Consider the following 25,252-nt stretch of genomic DNA (forward strand, 5'->3'; position numbering starts at 1 on the left):
ATAGTCATAAGCGCCCTCCCTCCTCCCCGGTGGAGAAAGATATTCATGTAAGGAATGCTACAGGTCTGGCGTGTTCTGCCTTCAAAAAGAACTGAAAGTAAGAGGGACCTGCAGGGCATTCTGGGATACTGTGAAGTTCTGGAAAGTTCTCTTAAAGGCACAGTATCCTGTTCTGAGCCACATAATGGCAGCCTATGGGGCTTGTCTGTCCATGTCTTCCTCTCTATCATTCCAGAGGGGTTTTTGCTGCAGGCAAGGGAAATCTGGACAGGCTTTGCTGTTTTGTGGATTTTTGGTGGAATTTCTAGCTGAAGTACTGGACAGTGTAGCCTGTTTATAGGCTGTATTATATGTCTTTAAATTCTCTCTTAAGTGTCTGTGCAGTTCTGAATTTTTTCGACACTTTAAGAGATTATTTTTGATTTCTCCGGGGTCCACGCACATGGGCGGGACTATTCACTAGATTATGACTATAACAGAGATACCCCTACTACAGAACTGGAGTTACAGAAAAGAAACTACTCCTTATTCTTTCCTTGGCCCAGCAGAGCTTTGCTTTCGGCAGGCTGATAGGTTATCTTTCTGCCATCTCAGTATTTCTGCAGTTGCCAGACCAGCCGTCTCTTTTTTAATCTCTTATTGTACATAGGTTCTTAAAAGGTGTCCAACATATATTTCCGCCAGCGCTTTTTATTATTCCCCAATGGGGCTTGAATTTGGTTCTTACGTTTCTAACGTGCGCTCCCTTGGAGCTGCTCCACAACTGCCACTCGGACTGCTAACCATCTAGTGGCAATAACATCTGTCTGGAGGGTTATCGATTTACAGTCACTCTGCAAATCCTCTGGACCTTACCATTTATCCAGACAAGCTGGTCCTTCGGACTCTTAACATCCTTTTTACTGAAGGATTTAACTCCTTTAAACGTAGGCCAGTTAGTCACTCTGCCTACCTTCTGGGCTCCACCTCATCCTTCTAAAAAATAGGAGGGACTCCACTGGCTGGACCTCAAAAAAGCGTCTCTTTCTTGAGCACACAAGAGTTCCAGTTGGGCGATCATCTCCTCTTGGGGTATGTCAGAGCCCAAAAATGTTACATTAATGGACCGCCTTTCTATGGATAGTGCTCGGCATCAAAATCTGCTACGCATTAGCCAAAAAGTAATTCCCTGACAGCTTGCATGCTCACACTACCAGAGCTAAGTCTGCGATCACTGCGTTAGCATATTTTCTTTGCATAAGTTTAGGAAGCACTAGTGCCTGGACCGTCAGGCCCGGTGTGACGGTCACTTTGCCCGTTCAGTCCTATAGGACTTTTTTGTCTAATCCATATTGCAATCCCACCTTCTGGGAGGTATTGCTTGGGTATCTATTCTAAGGTAAGGAATCTGCAGCTAGAAGTTTCTACCAGATGAACAAGTTACTTACCTTCAGTAACGGCTGGTAGAGATTTTATCTAGCCACAGGTTCCTTACCAACTCTCCCATCCTCTGCAAACAGATTATAGTGTAGAGAGTTTGTCCCTTCTAAGTGCCCTAGAATCACACACCAGTGGTCCGTGTTCCTTGTGGCTCCTTGTTTTTCGCATGGAAGGTTTTGAAAAGAAACGAACGTCTGCGCACTGGGGTGGCACCTATCTAAGCACCTTGCATGTAATTTCTGGCCCAAACTACGACAACATGCAGAGCCGAACAACACCACCTCTCAGCGTGCTTGGGTACTGCTCATCAAACGTTTCCGGGTCCATTCTGATGCCTGGGGAATATCCTAAGATTGGGAATCTGCGGCTAGATATAGTCTCTACCAGAGAAGGTGTTACCGAAGGATTTTCAGATGAATGAACTTGGTAGAACATTGTGATTGTATGTAATCCTGTGAAGCAATGCAACTGAGCAATGATGTTGATGAGTTTGTACACTAAGAGAAATAAGTTGTGTTGAAAAAATTTTGTCATAAAAACGTTTGGTGAGTGTTTTTTGATATCACATTAGGACGCGAATGCAGTAAATACATTACTGTATACTTTTAGTATGATCTCTCTTATGCTTGCTTGCCATTTCTGTTTTTGGGTAAGAATTGATTTAAATTAGAAATAAGACAAGGGGTTATGCAAGTGTAGATTTCTAATCCGTTTCAGTGGTAGTGACCAGGGATTAAGAGCATAAAATGTAGGTGTTTGGCTAAGAAGTCTACAAATCATCCTCAGGATATATGCAATATATACATCTTTAATTCCTTTGACTCATTCTTGCTATTAATTGTCTGAGAATGTATTGATTTCGGTAATCTTTTGAATCCCATAGTTCTTTGTGTATCAAGTGTTTTCATGTGTATTGATCGGTAATAAGAGATAATCCTTTTTGACATGTTGTTACCTTAGATCCTATGTTTCAGGTCATATTGTGCATGTTTCTTTTCGTATGCTTGTTTTGTTCTGTTATGAGTTCTAATTGTGAATTTCGTTTCTTTCTGCATCAACTATCTAGCAGCCCTAAAGAAGCGGCAATTTTGGGAGCTGCAAAACATTTGTTGCGTGTATTGTATCATCAATGTAGTGGATACAAATGTGTCCAATACGAAAGCAATTATGAGGGATCACGCTTATGGTCAATTATTGCGGCTATGTTGTGTTAATAATGTAGTGGATAAAATTTATTTGGACATAAAAGAAGTTGTGAAGGATAACGCTTGTTGTCAACTTATTGTACCTTGATAGTCTATAGTAATTTAAAACACCCAATATATTGTTGTATAATATCGTTTTTACTTTCAGAAACATAACTTTGAAAAAAGATCAAAATAAATCTGCAAAATTTCAGAAATTGAATGCATTTATGCTTTTTTGAATCTCTACCAATTACAACACTTATTGTTACAGTGGCTATTTGACTTTTGGCAATATGGTTGTTTATGAGGAAACTGTCAACCTTGGTAAATTTAAGTCCATTCCAGGACACTAGTACTCATTATGAATACATTTTTGCTTCTCTACAATTCTGTGCATTTAAACCATTATTTTTACTCACCAAAAGCCTTTGTCCTTAAAGCCTAATTAGTTGACTGTCACATTTACCTGCACTATACACTGTTACTTGTCGGTTCAAAGAAGGTTCTACATAAAGATTGTATATCTCACTGTGCATGAGCCAAATCTGAACAGGAAGAAAGCTAATGGTAATTTATTTAACAGTAGAGCGAGCACATTCCTATACATTGGTGACTGCCTGTTTTACCTGAGATCATTTACTGCCACTGGCATCACTGCCAGCAACTCAGTGATTGATTCTTATTCATTCTTTTCATACCAACTTCTTCGCACTTGAAATGGGCAATGCCATCAAACAAGTAAAATGTCCTCCTCCACAAAGCAAATAACAATAACACACTTCTACCACACACCCTAAAAAGCAATTTAGAGGGCAGGGAGTTTACCTGAAGTGTACCATCCTAATCAATCCTGAATACACAGTGCAAGCCAATTAGAGTGTATTGTCTCATTTATATACAGAACTTAATTGACTAATTATCTTTAAGATAATATGCTTCGAAATCCTCTTTTTAGCGGTTTCATTCATATCATCTGGCAAAATTAAAATGTTGCCAACATGCTCAAGAATTACGTTTTTTCGCCTTGCCCATGCTAATGTCCTAGCCATCAAGCACCTGTGGCTTGAAGGAAAGTCTTTATTGTCAAGGAGAAAGACTTTAGAACACAGTTGGCACGTATCTTCCAAAAATCCCCAACCTACATTCAGGCTGAAGATACAAACTACAATTTTTAAATAAAGTTTTTCCACTGTGAAAATCAAATAAATCCTTAGACACCATTAATCTTCACCTTAAGTATCTAGCAAGTGGCCTGAAGCTGCAGTTGTCCGGTTTATTGTTATCCAAATGCAATAAATATTTATTGTGTTCTTGTTTCCTTGTTCATTAGGTGTGGCTGCCAGCCATGAAGGCAAAAGGGTTGGAGATCTATGGCACATTTGCTCGCCGCATGGGAATTATACAGATGGATCTGCTGTTGACAAACAAGGCTTTGCAGGTCATGAGCGATTTTGCGATCCAGTTTAATCGGAACAGGTATAGTGCTGCACCTTGATCACAGTGAGTGAGAGGTGTGTGTGAGGGTTAGATAAAATAGAGCAATTTGCGGGGTGTTCAGAGAATGATCTACAAGGATTTTCTTGTTATTGGAGCTCTGTGCTCTTCTGCCTTAAATGTGTACAAGTCTTTTATACTTTTTTTTTTAACTCACCTAGAAAATTTGATTCGGTCTTCCTCCTGTTTACGTATGTCTTGATCATTCATAATCTTGATCATGCTTCAGATTTAAAAGATTCAGAAAAGGGGGTGGTGATGAACAGAGTGTCTGAATTAAGCAGACCACTCTTACCCAGTCCAAAGATCAGGGCTTGATCCATCACCGTTTTTTAGCTCACTGCACCATCCCAGCTCAGAACCTGGCTATATGCAAATTAGTCCGACCCTGGCCCAGTGCATCATGGGAACAGGGCAGACCAAACTACCAAGCCAATTCTTATACTGGGAAGGAAACAAGCTTCCGGGGACCGGTTTCTGGCATTTCAGCCGTCTTCGGCCCGGCTTGCTTGAATCCTGATGGTGCAATGAGCAAGGGACTCACATCTGAGTATACCCTTCCACGCTTATGGTGGACAAAAACGATTCAGAAAAGGGGGATTTAAAAGATGCATCCTTTTAAACACTTTTTAGGCTGCTTCAGTTATATTTTCAGAGAAGAAATGTGGATTTCGGAGTTCAATAAAAAAGTTTAGAGAAACCATACTTCTACATATTCCTTATCTTACTAATTATCAAACAATAAGTGACAGCTTCTGCTTATAAATAACAAACTAACTCAGTGGTCATCTAGCCCGGTTGCAATGGTTTGCTTCCATGTCCTAGGTGAACTTATTTACTTCTCAAAATCCCCATAATATAGCCTACATCCGAATGTCCAATGTTAATCAGGCTTATACTGTTTTCATGTCTGAACTGCATTGGAATATATTTTAAATCCTTACTGTGAGCAGGTCCTCAATTGTTTGGCTATTTTCATATTTTAGAAAGCCACACCTTGTTGCAAGCAACTAATTATCTGCTTCTCAATTAATGGATAGTATTAAGTGTTCATAAATACTGAATGATCTGTGCTAAATAAGGAAGCCTATGGGACTTTTATATTGTATGCGTAGTTCAGCGGGATTTGTGCTTGAGTGGTGACAGGAGAGAGAGAATGCAAACAGAAGATTTCAAGTGGCTTAACAAAGTATGGAGAGGCCGTAAAAAAGTGGGCACTCAGATGCACACATGATCAATGGAGGAGTCGCTCATGCCTGAGAAAAGTCTGTAAAGGAAGTTCTACAGATCTTTCAGTTTCACATATTAGAACATGGCTATGCTTGAAGTCACACTTAGCATGTGGAAGTCTACGTTTGTGGGGAGTGGTAAATGGCCTAACTTGAGTGCGTGGAAGGATTCATGTGGGTCGAGAAACTGACTGGAGAGAGTCTCCATCACTAGTAAGTCTTTGCCCACATATCCTATTTGGGTGATTGTTGAGACCCGGAGGGAAACCCAATGGAAGGCAAAGTAAAAGACATTTGCAATCAAAAGAATTTAGGAAGTTGCAGTGCCAGAAAGTTTATATTGAGAATCAGATGCAGATATGCTCACACAGTTTACTGGCTGAAAGCAGTTTCACATGATGATTCATCTCACTGAGCTACTCTTGTGATGTTCAACCTGAGTCTCTAAGAAGTTGACTGATGAGACTGCTTCTAGTTTTGTGAGAATATGGTATTCTGCAATTTTAAGATTCTCAATCTATGTCCATTTTGAGGGTTGTGGTATGCACTAGGCTTACTCTTGTATTAAAGTTGATTCCCTTTTTTAGACCTGATAATGAAGATCGGGCGATTTGGATGTTTCCTGGTATGGGTGAAAGATTTATTTTTTTATTGTTAGGGCAATGGGTATCTGTTTTAGCTTACTCTCTTGTTCTGCCTCTCTCTCTGCCACAAGCTAGTGGAAATACCTGCCCTGAAGAAGGGACCAGAATTGGCTTTTCAAAGGATATGGCATGTTAACCTTTTGCTCAGTGAGCGGTTTAAGCATACCTTCCATTGTGCCCTAGCCCCCACACTCTACCCTTGCATTACCAACCATCAAAGCCCATTCCCGGTATTTGCACCTATCAATAAAAAAATATAAAAGAGCTTTTGGTATGCCCCTATTTCGGACATTGACGCCTGTGCCATTGTCTCCCTTTCCTTGCAGCAGCATTTGTCTGTTGGTCTTTGAATCTTCATTATTATTTAGAAATAAAACTGCATTGTCTTCTTTTTCATGAGACGCTGACAACCAACTTCCAGTAAAGCCGTCAATACTGTGGTTTCTTCCTGGAAGCTTTTGCATCGTGTTAGTAGAATTTCCATTCAGTAAGGTACTATCCTTTCTTTGTGGGAATCCAACAAAGATCTCTTGGGTAAAGATAGCTGTACATTGCAAAGGTAACACCAGTACACAGACGACTAAGGACTTTCATAATGCACGCTGTCGGGCACATTTGAGTTTTTGCTAGACTAGACGCAGTGCCTTTTGCATCAATGCTTGTTTGTACTGCTATAAAGGTCGTCACCATGGCCTCATGGGGAACAAGCGCCCAGTTGCAAAACCACAGGATCTCTGGTACTAGACAAACTTTACAAGCCTGAAAAGGTAATTCAAGTATTGCAGAGGAATTCGTCGCCTTGGCACAAACATGAGTAGGTAAACCGTAGATCAGACTCCTAGAACCATATCCCTTGGGAAGGTTGACAGCACTTACTCTAGAGCACTGTGACTGGAGTTTGAGCCTCATGTGTGGTCCTTCAGCATCAGTTTTGCCATGTTCCGGTGTAGCTGTATTGAAAGAAATGAAAAAAAATCCAAACTTTGTACAGGGGCATTCAAATTGCATCACACAATCAGAGATGAAATTGGTTCAGTTTCATTAAAATAGCTAGTACTATCCAGCCCTTATTTGGCTGTTTCGCTTTGGTGCATCAAAAGAGGCACTAGACAGAGCAAAGAAAAAGGCAAAACGAAAAGCACAACTATTTGCTATTACTGGTGCCTCTTATATTTCATGTTCATTAATACAGGAAGGTGACTCTCACCACTGGATTCGCATTAGGGAGGAGGCACAGTTTCACTGCTGGAGCTTGCCCAGCATGGGAACCGAATCCGGTATCGACTACATCTCCACCGAGACTTGCTCTGATGATGGCATTCAGGCCGTAATCCGGGAAAAACTTGCAGACTGGAGGAGCTTCCGCTCATGAGAAAAGGACGTCATGTAGCCATTTTGTTTTCTGTATTTCTTCCTGGATTGATTCTTGTTTTAGGAAGCTGTCTGCTTCAAACATTTGCTGGTCGAAGGCGAGCTGAAACTGTAACCTTCGCAGGATTAGCAATGGACACGACTTTCATCTCTAGCTCATGCCAAGAAGAGCTCCCTATGCCCCCGCTCCTCAATAGCCTTAGCATGCATGAGGCCGCCCATCTCCCATGACCAGAAATCAATATATGCCCATGACAGGATCAACATGATTTAAACCCTGAATTTTTCATGGGGCCTCCTGCCAAGAACATTGAGAAAGCTAACATTTTTGTAGGAAATGTTCGGACGCGAACAACTCCTGATCTGTGTCAAACACAAGGAGAACTACCATAATCAGTGCACATTTTAATATTTGCCTCAATAATAGATCTTATACAGTCTATATGAGTAACATAAAGAATCTTCTGTAATGCAAAGAAGATGACTACAGTTTTTTTGATCTTGCGATTTAAATTTAGATTTGGATCAAAACAGGAGCCCATTTTTTAATCGTTTCCCATGAGATAGAAGAGGAAAACCCATATTGTCCAGTCGCAGAGAATTCTGCCAGAGATCGTTTTTTCCTCTTACCACTAGAAAATCAGTTTTAGTAGCATTCAGCTGAAGCCATATGCGCTGGAAGTAGGGGTGCTGGGCATACTGCAGCACTCTGCTGAAGTGCAGAAGGTGAATGAGCAACAAAGGTGTGCTTTTACCTCGTTTCATTTCCTCTGCATTCCAAGACAGAGGTGCAATGTCGGGTTATGACTTCTGACATATTTCTCCTTATTCTTTTAACATGGAATTTGGCATTTACTTTTCTTCCTCGGACTGCAAATTAAGAGGCTTTTGTGACCTGAACCATGTGACAATCTTGTTGGAGCACATGGCGTGTAAAATGATAAACTATAGGATGTAATTTTTTTAGCCCACTACAACACTTAATATATGTAAATGAACAGTACAATTATTTTAAAAAGTAGCAGTTAGGGAAGCACAAATAAATCACGTTTTTATATTTCTGTAGAGTGAATGAAACCGAGGTTTTAATGGAATCAAAACACTTGTTAATGTGCAGATTATAAATATTTGCTGAGAACCAACTTCCAGACATTGTTTTGTGTGCTATATAGTTTTTAGAATAATCGTTTTATTGGTTTTACCATACAAACTTAGTAAACAATTACACGGTATTGTTGCTGTAATCCTCCCACAACACAATAGGTTGAAATGCGCTACTTATCTTTGTAACCAAACAGAGACTGTTAGTGCAGGTAGACAACATGTGGCTTTAGCATCCGATATGAAGTGTTATTACACACCATGTCTTCGAGTATACTGACACCATTTGCCCTGAATCTTTGCATGTTTTTGGTGGGCATCTACAGGCCCTATAAGCCATATCTTCTTTGACAAAAACAACAAGTGATGGACCGAATGTGGATCAATGTCACACATTCCCCCAGTCAAAAGATCTGGGCCCAAATGCATCGTTTTTTTGCACTCCATACCACCCTGGGTTAGACAATGGCGATATGCAAATCAGCTCTGACCCTGTTGCCCCATGGGAACAGTCCAGTCCGAACTACAAAAGCCATGTCCTTCCCAGAACGGAATCAAGCATCCGAGGACCGGACCGGTTTCGAGGTAACACCTCTCATCAGCCCGGCTAGCTTGACTCCAAGTGGTGTGGAGTGCCTGGGACCCACGTCTGGGCATCCCCAGCGCACTTAGGGCGGCAATTGCAAAAACAACAAGTCATGGACCGAATGTGGATCAATGTCACACATTCCCCCAGTCAAAAGATCTGGGCCCAAATCCATCGTTTTTTTGCACTCCACACCACCCTGGGTTAGACAATGGCGATATGCAAATCAGCTCTGACCCTGTTGCCCCATGGGAACAGTCCAGTCCGAACTACAAAAGATGCTTAATTCCGGTCTGGGAAAGATATGGCTGTTGTAGTTCGGACTGGACTGTTCCCATGGGGCACAGGGTCAGAGCTGATTTGCATAACGCCATTATCTGACCCAGGGTGGTGTGGAGTGCAAAAAACGATGGATTTAGGCCCAGATCCTTGTACTGGGGTGAATGTAAGACATTGATCTACATTCTGTCCATCAAATTGTTTTTTGTAATTTTCTCCCGGAGTGTACTGGGGTAGCTCAGACGTGGGTCCCAGAGCCTCCACACCACTGGAGTCAAGCTAGCCGGGCTGATGAGAGGTGTTACCTCGAAACCGGTCCGGTCCTCGGATGCTTGATTCCGGTCTGGGAAAGATATGGCTGTTGTAGTTCGGACTGGACTGTTCCCATGGGGCAACAGGGTCAGAGCTGATTTGCATATCGCCATTGTCTAACCCAGAGTGGTGTGGAGTGCAAAAAAACGATGGATTTGGGCCCAGATCTTTTGACTGGGGGAACAGCTTGTTTGTGCAAACATGCCTTGTTTACTGCCTCATATCTGTTCTGACCCGGTTGACAAACTCATGGACCCACCCTTTGATAACACTTTTATTCTCACCTACAACTGATGAGTTCTAGGACAAATGTAAAACATGGTAATGACGGCCAGTTCCCTTAGCTTGTGTACTGTAGCACATCTAAAGGTCTTTTAAAACACTTTCAAGTCATTAAAGCTTTCATGGCTGGACATGTGAAAACTGAAACGGGCTTCTGCTTCTAACACAGTTTCAAAAGGAAAAGATTTTGACACAAGCAAAATGTTATGGGACCATCCACCACCCCACAGAGGCAGCATGAATAATTTCTTTCAGTGAAGGATCATTCATACCCAGAGGGCGGTCGCCCTTCCCATTCTTATAACCCGTGGTCTTCCATCACACAGGACCAAAGGTTTGAAGACTAATCATGGAACCTGTCTGTGGGTCAGTTTTCCCATTCTGCTCCCCCAAAATATTTAAAAAATCTTCTCCAGTTGCTTAGCATAAAGAGATTTACAATCTTCTTCTAGGAACCTTTGCATTGATTCTAAAAGGTTCTGGACACTGACATTCGGTGTTTTATTGTCACCAAACATTTGCGGGCATGGCATTGATTCTGCACATGCGTGATGTAAAAAATGTTCCCATGTTGGACACACTCCTTAGGGAAAAATTGACTCCATTCTGGAGCAATTGTGCCAGGAGGAAAGGCTAGCAGTTATAGACCTCCAGGATGCCTCTCAAAAATGGCATAATCGAGAAATCTTGGTCAACCCTGGTCAAAAACATACGTTTGTTTACAAACGGTTTGGTTCTGTATAAAAAATGGCTTATCCTCTGGAGAAAGTTGAATTTCTAAAACCAAGGTCTCTGACTTCTCTAAACTGACAGAGATGTTGCAATGATGATTTCAGAGTGGGTCTTAAGGTTGACCCTCCCTTCAGAGAATGAGACCTAAAATACCATCTGGATAGACTTTGGAAGCAGCTTTGAGCAACACTGCCCAAGAAGATCATAATTTACAAAAGCATGAATGTCTAGTCGGCAGCAACTCCAAATAGCAATGGCAACCAACTTGCTGCCAACCTCTGAACATCTGCGGGCTCTGATTAGCCAAGAAATCAGATTAACTCTGATATCTTGAGTTGAAAGCTATTTTCCTTTGATAACAATCCTTTTTCTTGTTTTGTAATGGAAAGTGGTCTAGGAGCTTGTTGACATCATAGAAGTGATATTCTCTTTGAACAAACAGGGCAGAACAAAGGTGTGTTCTTTGCACTTCGAAAAACGACAGTTCAGAAAGAGTTTACCATGTGCCTCACAACTGGGAGTTAACTTATGTAGTTATTCAGTTTTCCATAAATTGGTGTTTCCTGAGATTTTGCTGTTCACGTCCTGGATAATCATCAGTGGTCTCAGTTTGCCTCTCATATGGGGTCTTTATACATTTAGGGGTGGTTGCTCTTCTGCTGGATTGGAAGGACACAGTCCTTTATCTTTCCCTCTTACATTGTTGAGTCACAAAACGTTTTATAAAATTAAATCTGCCAACAGTCCAAAGGTGATTCTCTTCATGGCTGAGGCAGATTTCACTGTCCGGGTCTGATTTTGCTCTCAACAGCTTTCTCAGATCCCATATGTGAAGTTCAGGAGAAGGGGTGACTGATCGTTACAGTTTTTTTCCTAGACAAAAAGTTTGTGTGTGTTGTCAGGAAAGGTGTCAATATCTGTCCATATAAGAGCAAATGACTGCTTTATATTATTGGGCTTTTGTTCATCATATCAGCCTTTTAGAGACTTCTTTAAATAGTATATGTATTTTCATATCTTATCTTGTTGATTGTGAGATCCTCGCTGATTTTTCCAAACTTTACCTCTTAGCTGGGAGCTATTTTATCTTGTGAAAAGATGCAGTTAAGGGGTGCTAAAATATCCTACTACATTTACACCCACTAATCAAAGGTATTGCCCCTTTGTAGAGCTTAACTTGATTCTAGCCTCATTAATATACAAGCCTTTGGAATCCATTGCTTAATATGATATTGACCCCTAGGACACCAGCATTTTGGGTGCAATCACTTCTGCAAAGAGATTTATGAGCCCTAACAATGTCTCCTCAAGAGGGATGGATAAAATGGTATTTAGAACTGTTCTGTCTTTGAGGCCTATGTTTTTAATAAAATTCTTCTTTCGTAACATCAAAATTTGTCATCTGAGGAAACTCCTTATACCAGCAGTGTAGGCCAGTTTTTAATCTTGTGAATTTCAAAAGCCTACTAAGGTGGAGGGGTTTCTACTTTTCTGAGACGTTATGCTTATTCCACCAAAGCTAAGGCAGGAACAGTTGCTTTTCATAGGCATGTACCCATTGCTGAGATTTGCAAAGTAATTTCTTAGTCTATTCCTCATGCTTTCTGAAAACGCTACTCATTTTAATGCCTCACAAGTTTTGTCTTTCTGCAACCTGTAGCTTGATGTGTGGTCAGACATCAACTGTCTCTTTTGTTCCAACATTTTGAGACTGTGGTATTAGATTTTTAACCTGATGAAGAAATCTAGATGGTGATTCCAGTACTCTTAGTTGAAGCAATTAATGAATGAATACAGCATTTCTAAAGCTCAAAGTTGCCCTGAGTCTTTCTTGCACTGTCAAGTTCCTAATTCCAACTCTACTCTTTCACACCAACTATCCAGGCATTCCCTCTTTTTTCATGAAGCCTGCTATGGCCTTGCAAGGCAGAAAGAACATTTAAAACAGATACCTTTGCTGTTGCTGTTTATGTGCGCCATTAAAATTTGCTCTGGTAATTCTGTTTTGTATACCTATTGTTACTTGGCATTTGTGTCATGAATAATCTACTGTTAATCTACTCTGTATTAGTGGAACGTTCACTCCTGCTCCTGATTTGTGCTGTATTTGCTCTTTATAACTGAGGGGAGCCTACATTGCATTTTTGAGCAAGAAGAGTTTATGCTGTTTCTACTAGAGTTCTTGGATGTTTGTGTGAGAGAGATTCTTGCATTGATACTAACTGTGCTTCCATTGTTCTGTTAGAGATTGTAGATTACATTGCTGTACTGGCCTTGTGCACGTGAAGGATATGTGTACTGTAGTCTGTGCTGTACTGTTGTGTTTGCATGAGGACTGCCTGCACTTATACCAATGTTTAACTTGTGTTCTTTAAATGACATTCTTATTATCTTACGCTTCACAGTGAAATGGATAGATATATACGTGAATATATATCGGGTTGCTCATATCCTGCACAGTTTGGATTTTTGCTGTATCTCTGTTCAGCCAATGGGAAAGCCTCCATGCATTTGCAGTCAGACATCTGCCCCTTAGTAGTATTCTAGTGCCAAAAGTTATTTAATACTGCAGCTCAGGGTCTTCTTTTTAGACATGGGCTTTGTTTACCCCCATTGTTCCTCAAAAGTTTACTAGTCAAATCATGCTGATTTATGATCTCCAATCAGAACTTGAGGTTCTGCTGGCCAAGAGTACACTTATGTTACACTCTTTCTCATTGTGGTAGGTGACTACTGATCCAGAAATCTTGGCAAAGGTTAGTCAGGTTTGCCCACTAATATCCTGCTTAGGGACTCCCAACCTTTTATATGTACTTATGGAAGAGGCGTCTACTCATTTTCTGTTTAAAATTGTTCTGTACCGCATAAACTGATAATTCCTTTGGCTTTCCGGTATGTAGCCTGTTACGTGTTTGGACTTTGATGTGGTGTGCATGGAGATTGTGTTGTTGTACTCTGCAAGTACATATTACATGCTGCTTTAGAAGTTGATTCTCTGTGCAAGGTAAGGCATTCAGAGTTTCCTGTCCTTGAACTTATCATGGGTCTGTACCCCCAAAAACTCATTAATGGGTCATCCTGGGTCACGTTTTGGGCTGCATTATGCATTTCGCCAGGGTAATGCTTGAGTTCCAACTCTTGACTAAAACCAGTTTTACCACCGTGACTGATCTGTTTAGAAATGGGTACCTCTATTTTGTGTGTGGCCGTTTGTAGCCTCCCCTTGCGTGCTCTGTTAAGGAATATCTGGAAATCGCAGACACTCTGTTTAGGAAGGCTTCATTGTAGCCTGTGAATACACATTCTCTTTATCAACTGATGCTTCCCCTTCCCCTCCTTTGTGAAAGACAGCAGGAAGAACTGTGTAGATTCTCTCTACTTTAGGTGGCTGACGTTATGACAAACCTGCCACCCAACTTGATTGGGCCTGGCTTCGCACCAACGCCCCAATTTTAGATAAACACTGAAACAGTTGAGCCAGTAGATTGCATTGATATAGGCCTCTGGAGAAGCTCTGCAGCAACAGCAAATGGGGACATGTGACCCGACCATGACCAAAATTCAGTACGTTTAGGTTTTTCTCAACTGTGGGACCAAGCCAATTTCTCTGTTGGGCAATCTGTTGTAATGTCCTGCTGCTGAAGACGAAAATGCTGTGCTTCGCAGCAAGGGAAGGATCAAGAGGAGAAGTAGCCCGGCCAGCAGACTGACTGAATCATGTGTTCAGGTAGTCTTGAGGAAGTGAGCCACCCCTGATGACACTGCAGCCTAGCTGAAAAGAACTGAGGAAGTCTACTTTGTAGGAGAGTTAAATGACTGCAGTAGACATTACAGTAGTGCAAATTGTGAGGGGCTTGCATCCCTCTGATCTGCCCAGAAACTATCCCTGACTGAGGTTGTGTGTCTTGATTCTGGACCAATTTGAACAATCTCCCTACCACTTTCTATCTTAGAGGTATCATGGTTTAAAGATAAAACTGCTGCCTACCCCTAATTCCAGTTTTCCTGTTAAATAAGGTGAATCTAATGTTACTCCAGGTTTTTTGCATGCCCCAACTTCATTAATGTTTCTTCCAAGGCCAGATGCCCTAGAGGTAAGAGCTCCTAACAATGGGGACCCTATTGGAACCTACTGCGGGTGTCAGTCATTTTACAGCAACACTAATCCACTTTTTAAAAAAAAAAATCATTTGGGAATCAGTTGGAACTTTAGCTGGTCACCTCTGCAACTGTATTCATTGTCGTTCTCATCAGGTACTCAAATGCAGTGCACCCAATAAGTGGATACTAGAACAGTTCTCTTGGCAATATAAATCTGCCATTTCGCTTTGAATAGAAATCCAAGTTCACTTTTGAGTGGATATTTTGTTTCTTTTGGGGTATTTAAAAACGTTTTGCTCTATGTGAAAAGTCAATGAGTTGCCTCACTCTCTACCCAAAGGACTTGAGAAACTAGGACAAAAGGCAGATTAACTAACCTTTCTTATTGCATTTGTAGCAAAATGTCTGTCAGATCTACCCTATTCATTTGGACTATAAACATACTTTTGTTTGAATTGTAGGGCCTTACGGTAGGGTCTCTAACTACAGAGCCTTGATCTGAAATGTTAATGTGTAGTAAATCCATTAGACCCATAGATTGTCAAAATCGCTGGAGGGAAAACAAAGGAATATCGAGAAGAAAAATATCAATGGAGTAACCAATGAAAGTTCAATCGAGGCTATGGTGTCTAGGACCAAAAAGGTTGAGAAGAACAAGTGTGCTCTCAAGGCTCTTCTGAACGGCAGCTATTCAAATCTAAGCTAGATGTGTAGAAGTACCTAGTTCCAGAGAGCTACACTTTGCAAAAGAGTGAATCTAACAATTTGCATTAAGATTTATGAATTGTGAATTAACAATTTGGTTTGTAGGGAGAGTGTGAACGCTTTTGTGTGCAGTTGTGCACAGCCATAAAAATTACTATGGACCTTTATGGGACCTGGTGTGGCTAGACCAGCACTATAATCCACCTAACGCATATGCTAGTACACCATCAGCCAGAACATTAAAGACGCGGGACAAATATGAAGCTGAATAGGCGCTGGTGACCTGTCCTTCTCCATATACCCCAATTCATTACAACCCGGAATTTGCTCCTGCCACGGATAGTCATGCCTTCCTTAACTGAAGGAAGGGTGGGTGCCCATTTGTGGCAGGCATGTGTGAGGCCCTGCTCCAAAGTAATTTCAGCAATGCAAGGATTGCTATGGACTTCTGGACATTGAGCGATTACAATACGTCCAGCTTAGGCACTGGGTGACCCAATCCCTTATTCGTGCGAGGGCCATTCGAGCAAAAATCCCATTTGAACAACAGCTTCCCAAATTGATTGGCACACAAGTTACTATCTCAGCGTTCCACAAACTTCTGATAAAGCGTAACACCCCACCCTCATGGTTGCACAATAGAGAATGGGTGCGTGCCTTAGGGATACAGTGACACCAAAACGATGGGGCAGAGAGATGTAAACTCCTCCTCTATCTCATCCTTGGGGGCGAGAAATACACTACAAAGTATGGTTTACATGGCTGTACCCGTAAACTACACCGCATGTACCGCAATGCTTCTCCTATGTGTTTGAAAGGGTGTGGAGCACTAGGTGAAGCACTTCACATATGGTGGAACTGTCCAATAATTCACTCATTTTGGGAAGAGGTCTCCAAACTACTTCAAAAAGTCTTACCTTTTCGATTCCTGCAACACTAGATGTGACGCTCCTGGGAATGGCACCTCTTAACATGGGTCAGATATCCAGGGACGAATGGCATATGTGCCTACGGTGCCTCGTAGTAGCAAAACGTACCATAGCCCATTACTGGAGGAAATCACATTGTCCTCCATACATTTGCACCAGCGGTTGTGGGCCATTTTAGCAATGGAGCTATTTATTTATTTTATTTATTTAAATTCTTGTATAGCGCAAGAATCGACCCCGGTCGGGGTATCTCCGCGCTTTGCTCGCTAAGATGGTGAGAGAAAGGCTTTGCAGATGAGCAGGGGTTTAGGTGATAGAGCTACAGCTAGTTATTCCTCCAGGAACAGGTTGGTTTTGAGCCTTTTCCTAAAGGATAGATGATTGGAGATTTGTCTGAGGGTGAAGGGCAGGTTGTTCCACAAGGTCGGCCCCACTAGTGAGAGGGCACGGCCGCCTTGTCTGGTCTTTTTGATAAGAGGGGGTTTTAATAGAAGTTGATTGCTTGAACGCATAGAGTGGTCTGGTTTGTAGAGTTGTAACTTTTGGGTCAAGTAGTTGGGGCCATTTCCAAACAGACACTTGTGGACGGTACAGCAAATTTTAAATTTGACACGTTGCCGTATTGGGAGCCAATGAAGTTCTCTCAGCAGGGGCCTGGAAGGTGTTCTTGTAGGAGCGTTCAGAATCAGTCTAGCCGCTGTATTCTGAACTACCTGAAGCCGATTGATGGCATCCTCGTTGGCTAATATCAGGAGCCCGTTACAATAGTCTAATCGACTTATTATCAGGGCCTGTACAAGGGTCTTTCTGTAAGTGTCAGGTAGGGGGGGGAGAACTCGTCTGAGCAGGCCAATGGTGCGGAAACAAGCTCCTGCGATCACATTTGTGTGCTCCTTTAAGGTTAGGTTTTGATCCAGTTTCACACCCAGATTTTTGACAGTCAATTTTGGGGAGGGCACAGGTCCTAGGTCCAGAGGCCACCAGTCGGGGGACCAGAGTATAGTAGCTTTCCCAAAGAGCATTACCTCCGTCTTCCCGACGTTACATTGGAGGCAGTTGGAGGCCATCCAATTTGAAACAGCCCTCATACCTTCAGCAAAGTTATCCCTAACGTTAGAGTTAAGGGAGTGGAAAGGGTAGAGAAGTTGGGTGTCATCGGCGTAGGACACTGGAGTGAATCCATACTTCCTCACAATTTCAGCAAGGGGGGCCACATACACATTGAATAATGTGGGGCTTAGGCATAAGCAACCTACAGGGGTTACATCTGGCTTTCGTAGCTAAATGGCGATCGTTGGTACAGCACTTAAGCGGAAAACCGCCAAGCTTCGCTCTGTCCCCCACGATGGAGGGTGCTAAATCTTTTTCATTGACCGGCTAGGGGAATTTCTTCTTCTCAATGCAGGAGAAAATGGGCTCATGTATGTATCCGTGTGGGATACCTGGGTTCAGGAAATGATTCATAACACCTATATGCTTTTTGATGAATGCTTGGGACATGGTTAATCTGCGGCAGTTGCACAGGACAGAAGTTGGGGGACGTTGCTAATGGGTGGATAATGGGGGGAAGCTAGACAGTCGGGTCTAATGTGTGATATATCAAGTAGTGCTTTCTGAAACCCTTCTTTAGCCTTCACTGATATTGCAAGCTTGTCTTTTTGAAAAACCTCATTAAAATGTTTGAACAAAAATCACTATGGAAGAGGGGGAGCCTCACAAAGTGAATAGTTGTCATGACAGTAGAAAGAGGGGTCTGCACTGTAGCCCAGAGTTGGAGTATGGTTCTTCTAAATGTAGTTGCTCAGTGACCTGTTATAATATATTGTTATGTTAGCGATCGCACTGCAAATCAGACTCTGAGGAACATCTTGGTGCTTTAGCTGATGCAGACAAGCAAACTAAGTTAAAGCTGAAGAGGCCAGCTAGAATAACCATGTTTTTAGGAGTTTTCTAAACTTACCAAAATCTGTACATCAATGGATTTGCAGAGGCAGTTTGTTCCAATGGATGGGGAGAGATCAGAGAAAGATCTCCCTCCAAATCCAGCAGTACGCATACAGTGAATTTGCAAAAAGGCTTTATTTGGATCTTAACAGTTTGGCCAGAATATAGTGAGTGATCTTATTTTGGAAATAGAATGGAGCAGTGCCGTTTAGTGACTTATGGGCAAGGCAACATAGCTTGAAAATAATCCTTTTCCTACTAGGTAGCCAGTGCAAAGAGTTCAAATTCTGAGCAGAAGCAGAACAGATTGAAGATTACAAACTAGTCTGGCAGCTGTATTCTGCACCACCGACAATGTGTCCAACAAAGTCTTGTTGCCAGCTACCACTAGCGCATTGCCTATAGTCAATGTGTTTTGGGATTAAAGCTTGAACTAGAGATTTTCTTGAAGTCAAAGGGAGCCAAGGAAATGTGTTTTTTCAATAGTTGCATGGTAGCAAAGCACAAACCACAAATAGGGAATACATGTTCTGTCATTGACAGCATAAGGTCTTACTTTACACCTGGGTTTTTTTACTACTAACTTTGGGGACGGGCTGGCCCCAATTCAGAAGGCCATCAATCCAACTTCCACAACTCCTGCATTTTACCAAATATAAGTATCTCAGTTTTGTCTCTGTTTAGCTGTAGACAGTTACTGTACATCCAGAGAGCTATATTCTGTATACAGTCAGAGAAGCGGGATTCACCAGCTTTAGATCTTGACCGAAGGAGATGACCAATTCTATGTCATCAGCATAGGAAATCACCTCTAGACCACCGTGTCTTGATGATCTGTGCCAGAGGGGCAACGTAGATGTTGAATAAAGTGGGGCTAAGCGTGGAACCCTGCAGTACCTCTTTGTCCACCAGCATGGTACGAGATTTTAAAGGTTTCAGAGAGCGGGTTTGGGTACAATCTTTCAGGATGTCAGTAAACCATTTGAGCACCTTACCATACATCCTTGTGTCATGCAGCCTGCAAATAAGAATTCCATTAGAGACTGTGTTGAAGGCCCCTGTCCGATTTAGAAGCCCTAGGATTGCTCGGGTACTGGCATCCAGGGATCGTCTGATGGTGTCTGTGACTGCGCCTAAGGCCATCTCAGTGCTGTGGGATACTCTGAAACCCGATTGAGAGCCTATGCTCTTCCAAGAGTGCAGTAAGCTGCTTGTTTGTGTCAATCTCTAGAAGTTTGCTGAGGAGAGGAAGAAGTGAAACGGGCTGATAATTTTGGGGAAGGCCTTGGTCAGCGTTTGACTTCTTTAAAATTGAGGATAATACTGCAGATTTCCTGGCTGTTGGGACGGAAGCTAAGTCCATGGGAAGGCTGAAGAGGGACATAATGGAAGGGGTGTATAAGCTAGAACTGCTCGTGGGGTAAAAGAAGAGCACATGTGCACCGGGTTATGTGCCTGTTTAAGAGAGGGAGAGAAAACTGGCAAACTAATGACTAGAGACACTTTTTGATTGTGCTATTCTGTTATGATATTTTATTTTTTTGACATCTTTTTATGAAAATTATTTTTCTGAATTCATTGTAATTGCAATTAACTATATATAAAAATGACAATACATGTACACACAGTGAGATAATAAACAGTGAAATAAATTGTTATAAAAAACACAGAAGTGCATTCCTTAAGCTAGAACTGCTCACCATTGTGCTGGATGGACACAGGTCTCATGGAGATCCTGATTTGGCTGATTATAGCAGCCCCTAGGGTCTGCTCTAGGGTACACTGAGCAAAGCTCGCTATCTGAAAAATGGCCTTGGAGGAGAAGGCAAATTATAGTCGGGTGCATCCTTTGCAGTTATATGTGCTTCACCTCATTATAAAGGTATGAATCCTGTCCGGCCCTCAATCAGGCGTCCATTTGAAATTCATAAAATGAGTATCATTAAGTTTGACAATATACTTCAGTTATCTGTCAATAATGCTGAGATATCCCCGTTTGTCAGTGTGTAGAAATATGTTGCTGGTGTTGGCTTGGGTTATGGTTTGTGGAGTTGACTTCTGTTGAATTGGGTTGTCTTACTTTGGGTCTATAAAAACGAATGAAATGGATATAGATATGTGACAATTGTACGTTGACATCGTATTGTAATTTAGCGTACATTTTACATGCCACAAAAGATGTAATGAAAATTTGACCTATGGATTTTGATTGATTTGGATACAATCTATCATTGTGTAATATGTGTACTTTTTCACTTTCTGGGATTGGTTACGCAATACTCAAATCTTGCTATATATCTCTGAGCAATCCAGGCTTACCAAGCCTAGGTGGTTTGTCAAAATATGCCCTTATATTATCCAAGATTCAACCCTTCAATGACTCTTGATTGTCAGACTACCAAATTGTTACTGGCAGGTTGTAGTGCCAGGCATTTCACTTAAGGCAAAGGATGTAAAGTCACCCAAACTCATTCTGTACTTTTCCCAAATAAATTCAGGTACATTAAGAAAATCACCATAAATGCAGAGCTCTCTCTTCAAGCAAATTGGACTAGGCCACTAGTCGCAGTTCACTGACCCAAATTCAAATACGCCACTGTGCCCTTATTTTCCCTATGGCTTCTAACAAATTTAGAACTTAAAATGCCTTCAACAAACGGAGCTAATACTTTAAATTTATCTTTGCAACCCTACAACATAAACCAGAAAAAACAGGTCACGTAAAAGAATCACTTTTTATCATTCAGTTCTTCTCTGTGTTAAACCAGCAGAAAAGCTTTGCTGCAGTTATTAAATATGTCCACAGGACCATACATTAGCAACATTCTTAAATCTTCCTTTTTACCACTTAAGGTATTGTGCTCCATAACACTGTGCTTTGATCATTTTGCATAGAAAAGATAATCCTTTCTGTGAGATACTTTTCAACATATTTACCTTCTCATAGTCGAAACTTGTTCTTGTAGTACTTTGTTTCGCTCATCGGCCTGCTCTAATCGCAGAATGTAAAAGCATTCATTTTGTTTTATTTCACTCTAATGGGTGGACGATTTTGCATCTCTGTTACATCTCCGTTAAGTTTATATAGAGGTACATCACAGAATCCAAAGCCCTGGATAAGTTCTTAACAATTAGATTTGTGACGTGTCTGTTCCATACTTAGGTGTTCTGTTTTTAAGATAGACTGTTGTAAAACTCAATACACAGAGAAAACACGAAGTTAGTAACCATTAAGTGCTTCCATTCTCTGATTATCTTGCTAAAACCTTCGAATGAAAACAAATCCCCTCTCCAACAAACAATCCAAAATTAAACTTAAAACATATAAATCAACATGACATTTAGTTTTTTTTTCCAATTAGGTTTGGGTTATATTTACCAAACTGATGTAGGAATGTTCTGTCTTTCTGTTCTCTACACTCCGGCCACGCCACTCTGGGGAAAAGTCTAAGAAATTACCTCTCTGACTATTTTCAGGAACCAGCTGTATCCTTCTCTTCGTCTTCTCTCCTGTCGGGTCACAATGCCCCAATTTTGACCAAACCCTACTCGATTATCTTCCTGCACAAACTCATCCAAACTGACCTTGTCTCCTGCAGGTTGGCCGCTTATATGTGCCTCCTTGCTCTGTTGAACCATAGATGTTTTCTGCTTGGTGATGGAGGTGGGGGTTCACAAATCAGGGTACATAACAGCCATTCATTCATTTGAAAACGAACTCGCACCATTGAGAAATGTCTGGCCTTTTCTTTCTGTCCCCCCCCCCCCCCCCCCCCCCACCACACACACACACACAGTCGTGTGAATTAGCATGTCTCAAAAGCTCCATGTTTGGTACTTCAAGGTCCCTACTAAATGCACGAAATTAAAAGTTTTATGTACAGCAAATAATGTAATGAATTTTATTTTCTAAAACAGTAAGGACTTGGGTCTTAAAATTCTTTATCTGGGAAAGGAATGAATGTCATTCCCCACTTTTCCTAGATACACCATTATACCATAGGCAAGGTCTTACCTGCTTGACTTCAGCTTCCGTATATGTGGGTAATTTCACAATTTGCACATTATGGAAATGAATCCCGTTTCCTCTCCTGTCTCTTGTTCATTATGTAATACCGAAAGGCATCCTTAAAAGTGCATTTTAACTAGTAATACACTCACTCTAATTATTAAAGTTATGATCTGCAGCAAAAAGTAACTAGCTTGACTGTAGTGCACTTTCTCTACACTTCTACAACCACAACAGGATCAGTAAACTTATAAAGAAATACAGGTTAGTCACTCTACTCTTACACTTTCTAATCTAGGCAAAGCTTAAACTGTTGCTCCTGTCCACCTCACATACGCCAAACATCCTTTAAATGTGGTTATGTTATCGACATGCACGTTTGTTTGCCGGTGAAGTAATGTTTGTAAATGTGGACCAGACTGTTCCAAATATTAAGGTGCTATTTTTTGTGTTTAAGGCTGAATAGAGCCATTCGTGGTTATGACAGAACTGATTACAGGTGTCACTGATGATTTTTCTGAAAGACAGTTGCGCTGGAGAGTGTGCAAGAACATTTGTTTGGGTGTGAGTGAGGTTCTCATGGGGTTCAGGTTTACTTGCTATTTAACATTTGAGGTTCCTATAAGCTTCTATTGCTGTGATTTTCATAACATCTGTGTTTTGTTGGTTCAGTAATCCTTGCTCCTTCCCACTCTCCATTTCTTTTGTCAGCTTTGGATTATCTCCTGCAGCTCCTCTTCAGATACATGCCCCCCTCTCACCTAACCAAACAGTGGAGGTGTCTTTGCCACTCAACACTGTGGGCTCTGTCATGAAGATGGAGCCACTCAACAACCTACAGGTGAGTGGCAGCTGCATTGCTAGATGGCATACTTACTGTTTGACTGTAGTGGAGTGTCATCAAAGTTAAAATAATTGACTGCAAGGACAGCCTATGCTCGGGGATGCCTCTAAACAGTTTTGACTTTGAAACACTGCTTGGCCTCCTAGTGTGCTAGAAGAACCTGATATTGTTTCTCTACGAGTGACATTGCAGGCACAAGCAACAAGGGAGCTCTCCGATTTTGGCAAGTAATAGTGCGTTTGCTTTAGTGCTTGCAACACAAAACGTGGCTGGGGTAAGGATGGAGGAGTAAGGGGTAAGAAAACCTTCTAGTGACTTCAAGCATGGCAGACTTCATTTCCACCTTTTAAGACCTTAAATGAAGTGCCAAGTGGATTGGTGTGCTTGTTGCGAGTTTAAAGAGACCAACTCAGTTGATGTTTGCTGAGCAAATACATAATGGTCACGGAAACCACTACTTCCTCTACGCAAAAAGCTGCTCAGCTCATCAGATGATGGTAGAAGTTTTCTTTTTTTTGTAGGTGCTGGCACCGTTTAGTTCAGACATATTGCAACTGTGTGTATATTGGTGCTGAGCAAATCTAATTTCTGATAGGAATTTAATCTGAGGAAAAACGTTGTGCTTTGTAGAGAGTGTTTGCACCATACTTGAGGTGCATTGATTTTCAGTTTCTGCATGCTGCTTCAGTCTGCTGCAAGACATCCAAAGTGATTACCCACTGCAGACCCTATTCTCTAACGATGCTCCACCTGTTGCCCAATCAGTCTATTCACCCTATCAGACTCCTCACTACCTTCTCGTCATTTCACTCCAGGCCGCCACCCACTCAGCAACTACCGCTTTATAACAGTGCTATTGAACTGGATAAAGTATCTAGTTCGATAGCACAAGCTTAGTGGCAGTCCGGTGTTACAATAACGGGCAACATCAAGAAAAGGAAATGGCCAAACAGAGCAGCAGAAAAACAGCAAACCTCACCCACGTACTGAAAATGCTATGGGCACCGCAGCCATAGAGCTGTCTTACCACAATTGATTCAAGACTTCTAGTGACATTCCCCCGCACTCCATTGTCTAGCTTAGTGTTTGTGGGTTAGTGTGAGAGAAATGTCTCAAGATGTACCACAGTGTACCTAACTGAAAGGGATGGTGTAATGTGCTGGTGTTGAAGAGGATAAGGGTTAACAGCTATATAAGTGGTCCATATGCATGACACAGACTGAAACAAACATCATCTTTCATATATAAAACAATAAGCCACAACATATGTAAATGCAACAAGCAGTATTAACAGCACTCAAGGTATTATTTTTATGGTGTACTGAAAGCTGGAAGAATGTTTCAATTTAAAACATTCTGTATGTAGTACAGCTAGAGTGGGATTGAATAAGCAGTTTTCACATTACATTAATTAAAGAGAGTGTCACATTTTTTATGGTATGGCTAGCTCCATGCACAGATGTTCCAAGAGTAAACAATTCTTAGACCCATGCATTACCGTGCAAGGAAATGTCCTAGAAACTCTGAGGATTAACCTGTTGTGACCAGTCACCTACCGCCATGCGAGTACTGTTACATATGCAGGTGTCTTACGAGGGAGCTTTATTTTGACCTTCCCTGTGCATTGGTTGTCTAGCAATAAACATCCACTAAGCTCTTTTAATTTACTTATATATGCGTGGATATCCAAGCATCTATACATTCACAATGGACTGCTGTGGAGGGACCTTCCAAGATATTGTGGCAAGAATTAACAAATAACAAGGGACCAAAAGGTTCATTTTGCATTTTGCGTTTTTTAGGATGCATATTTTGTGGACCTTTATTTTGTTCACATTCAATAATTGTCCCAAACAGGGATGCATTCCCACCCCTACTCTAAATGGTCTCATATCTCATTCATCAAACGCAGAAGGCTGGAAATATGGCACAGTGCCCTAACATCAAGCAGCACAAACCTGTAACTGGTGCTTTCATAATGCCGTCAAAACACCACACCTTCGTTATTGGTTACCCCACTAACGCTGGGCACTCAATTTTCAGCTGGATGTTCTGCTGAAAGACTGGTCTTTGTCTAGAAAGTT

The 25,252-nt window shown here is 41.5% G+C and overlaps 1 protein-coding gene and 1 non-coding gene across 3 annotated transcripts in view; both read left to right on the plus strand.

Moving 5' to 3' along the window:
• Positions 1-25,252, plus strand: part of AP1B1 (adaptor related protein complex 1 subunit beta 1) — a 320,810-nt gene that overhangs the window by 184,852 nt on the left and 110,706 nt on the right. For both annotated transcript variants that reach the window (XM_086943235.1, XM_086943236.1), the window contains exons 16-17: positions 3,937-4,082; positions 23,036-23,165. In XM_086943235.1, coding sequence (XP_086799361.1) covers positions 3,937-4,082; positions 23,036-23,165 — 276 coding nt within the window. The remainder of the gene's footprint in view (positions 1-3,936; positions 4,083-23,035; positions 23,166-25,252) is intronic.
• On the plus strand, positions 5,708-5,804 carry LOC147679657 (small nucleolar RNA SNORD125). Its single transcript, XR_015302012.1, has one exon. It is a non-coding gene; the product is annotated as a small nucleolar RNA SNORD125 (small nucleolar RNA).

This window comes from Lissotriton vulgaris, chromosome 11 (assembly GCF_964263255.1).
Source record: "Lissotriton vulgaris chromosome 11, aLisVul1.2, whole genome shotgun sequence".
In the NCBI taxonomy this organism is placed as follows: Eukaryota; Metazoa; Chordata; class Amphibia; order Caudata; family Salamandridae; genus Lissotriton; species Lissotriton vulgaris.